Here is a 508-nt window from a genome sequence, read left to right as displayed (position 1 = left end):
GAAACTCCGGGAAGATATAAGCAGCACGCTTGACAGGGACCCAGAAGGCTCTGTTCATCAGCGGGAGCTCCAGGTAACGCAGAATGGTATAGAACCCGTACCATGCCAGGAAGGGAGAGGGTGTGTATAGAGGCACTGGCTTCTCTGAGGGCATGTGACCTGGTTGGGCCCCAGCAGGTACACATGTGCTTTACACTTAGCAACCTCCCTATTAGTGTACCTGCTTCTGGAACGCTGCTCAAAATCAGACTTTTTAAATCATATTATTATTATTACTTTTTTTTTTTTTTTGGTGGTACCAGGGTTTGAACTTGAGACCTTGCACTTTCCAAGCAGGTGCTTATGCCCTGCTGAGCTGCTCCCCAGCAAGATTTTTTTAAGATGCAAGATGAATGAACTGGGCTGGTGAGATGGCTCAGTGGTCTAAAGCACCTATTTAGAACAAGCTTAGCAAAGCACGGGACCGCGGTTCGATCCCCCAGCACCACATGCCAGCCAGGCCCACCCC

General features: G+C 49.4%; 1 protein-coding gene across 2 annotated transcripts in view; it reads left to right on the top strand.

The window, feature by feature from the left end:
• Tuft1 (tuftelin 1) overlaps positions 1-508 on the top strand; it is a 57,552-nt gene that overhangs the window by 25,740 nt on the left and 31,304 nt on the right. For both annotated transcript variants that reach the window (XM_012515017.2, XM_004632354.2), the window contains one exon: positions 1-73. This exon is cut by the window's left edge and continues 9 nt beyond it. In XM_012515017.2, coding sequence (XP_012370471.1) covers positions 1-73 — 73 coding nt within the window. The remainder of the gene's footprint in view (positions 74-508) is intronic.

This window comes from Octodon degus, unplaced genomic scaffold (assembly GCF_000260255.1).
Source record: "Octodon degus isolate 3935 unplaced genomic scaffold, OctDeg1.0 scaffold00048, whole genome shotgun sequence".
Taxonomy (NCBI): Eukaryota; Metazoa; Chordata; class Mammalia; order Rodentia; family Octodontidae; genus Octodon; species Octodon degus.
This window is presented reverse-complemented; position numbering and strand designations above follow the sequence as displayed.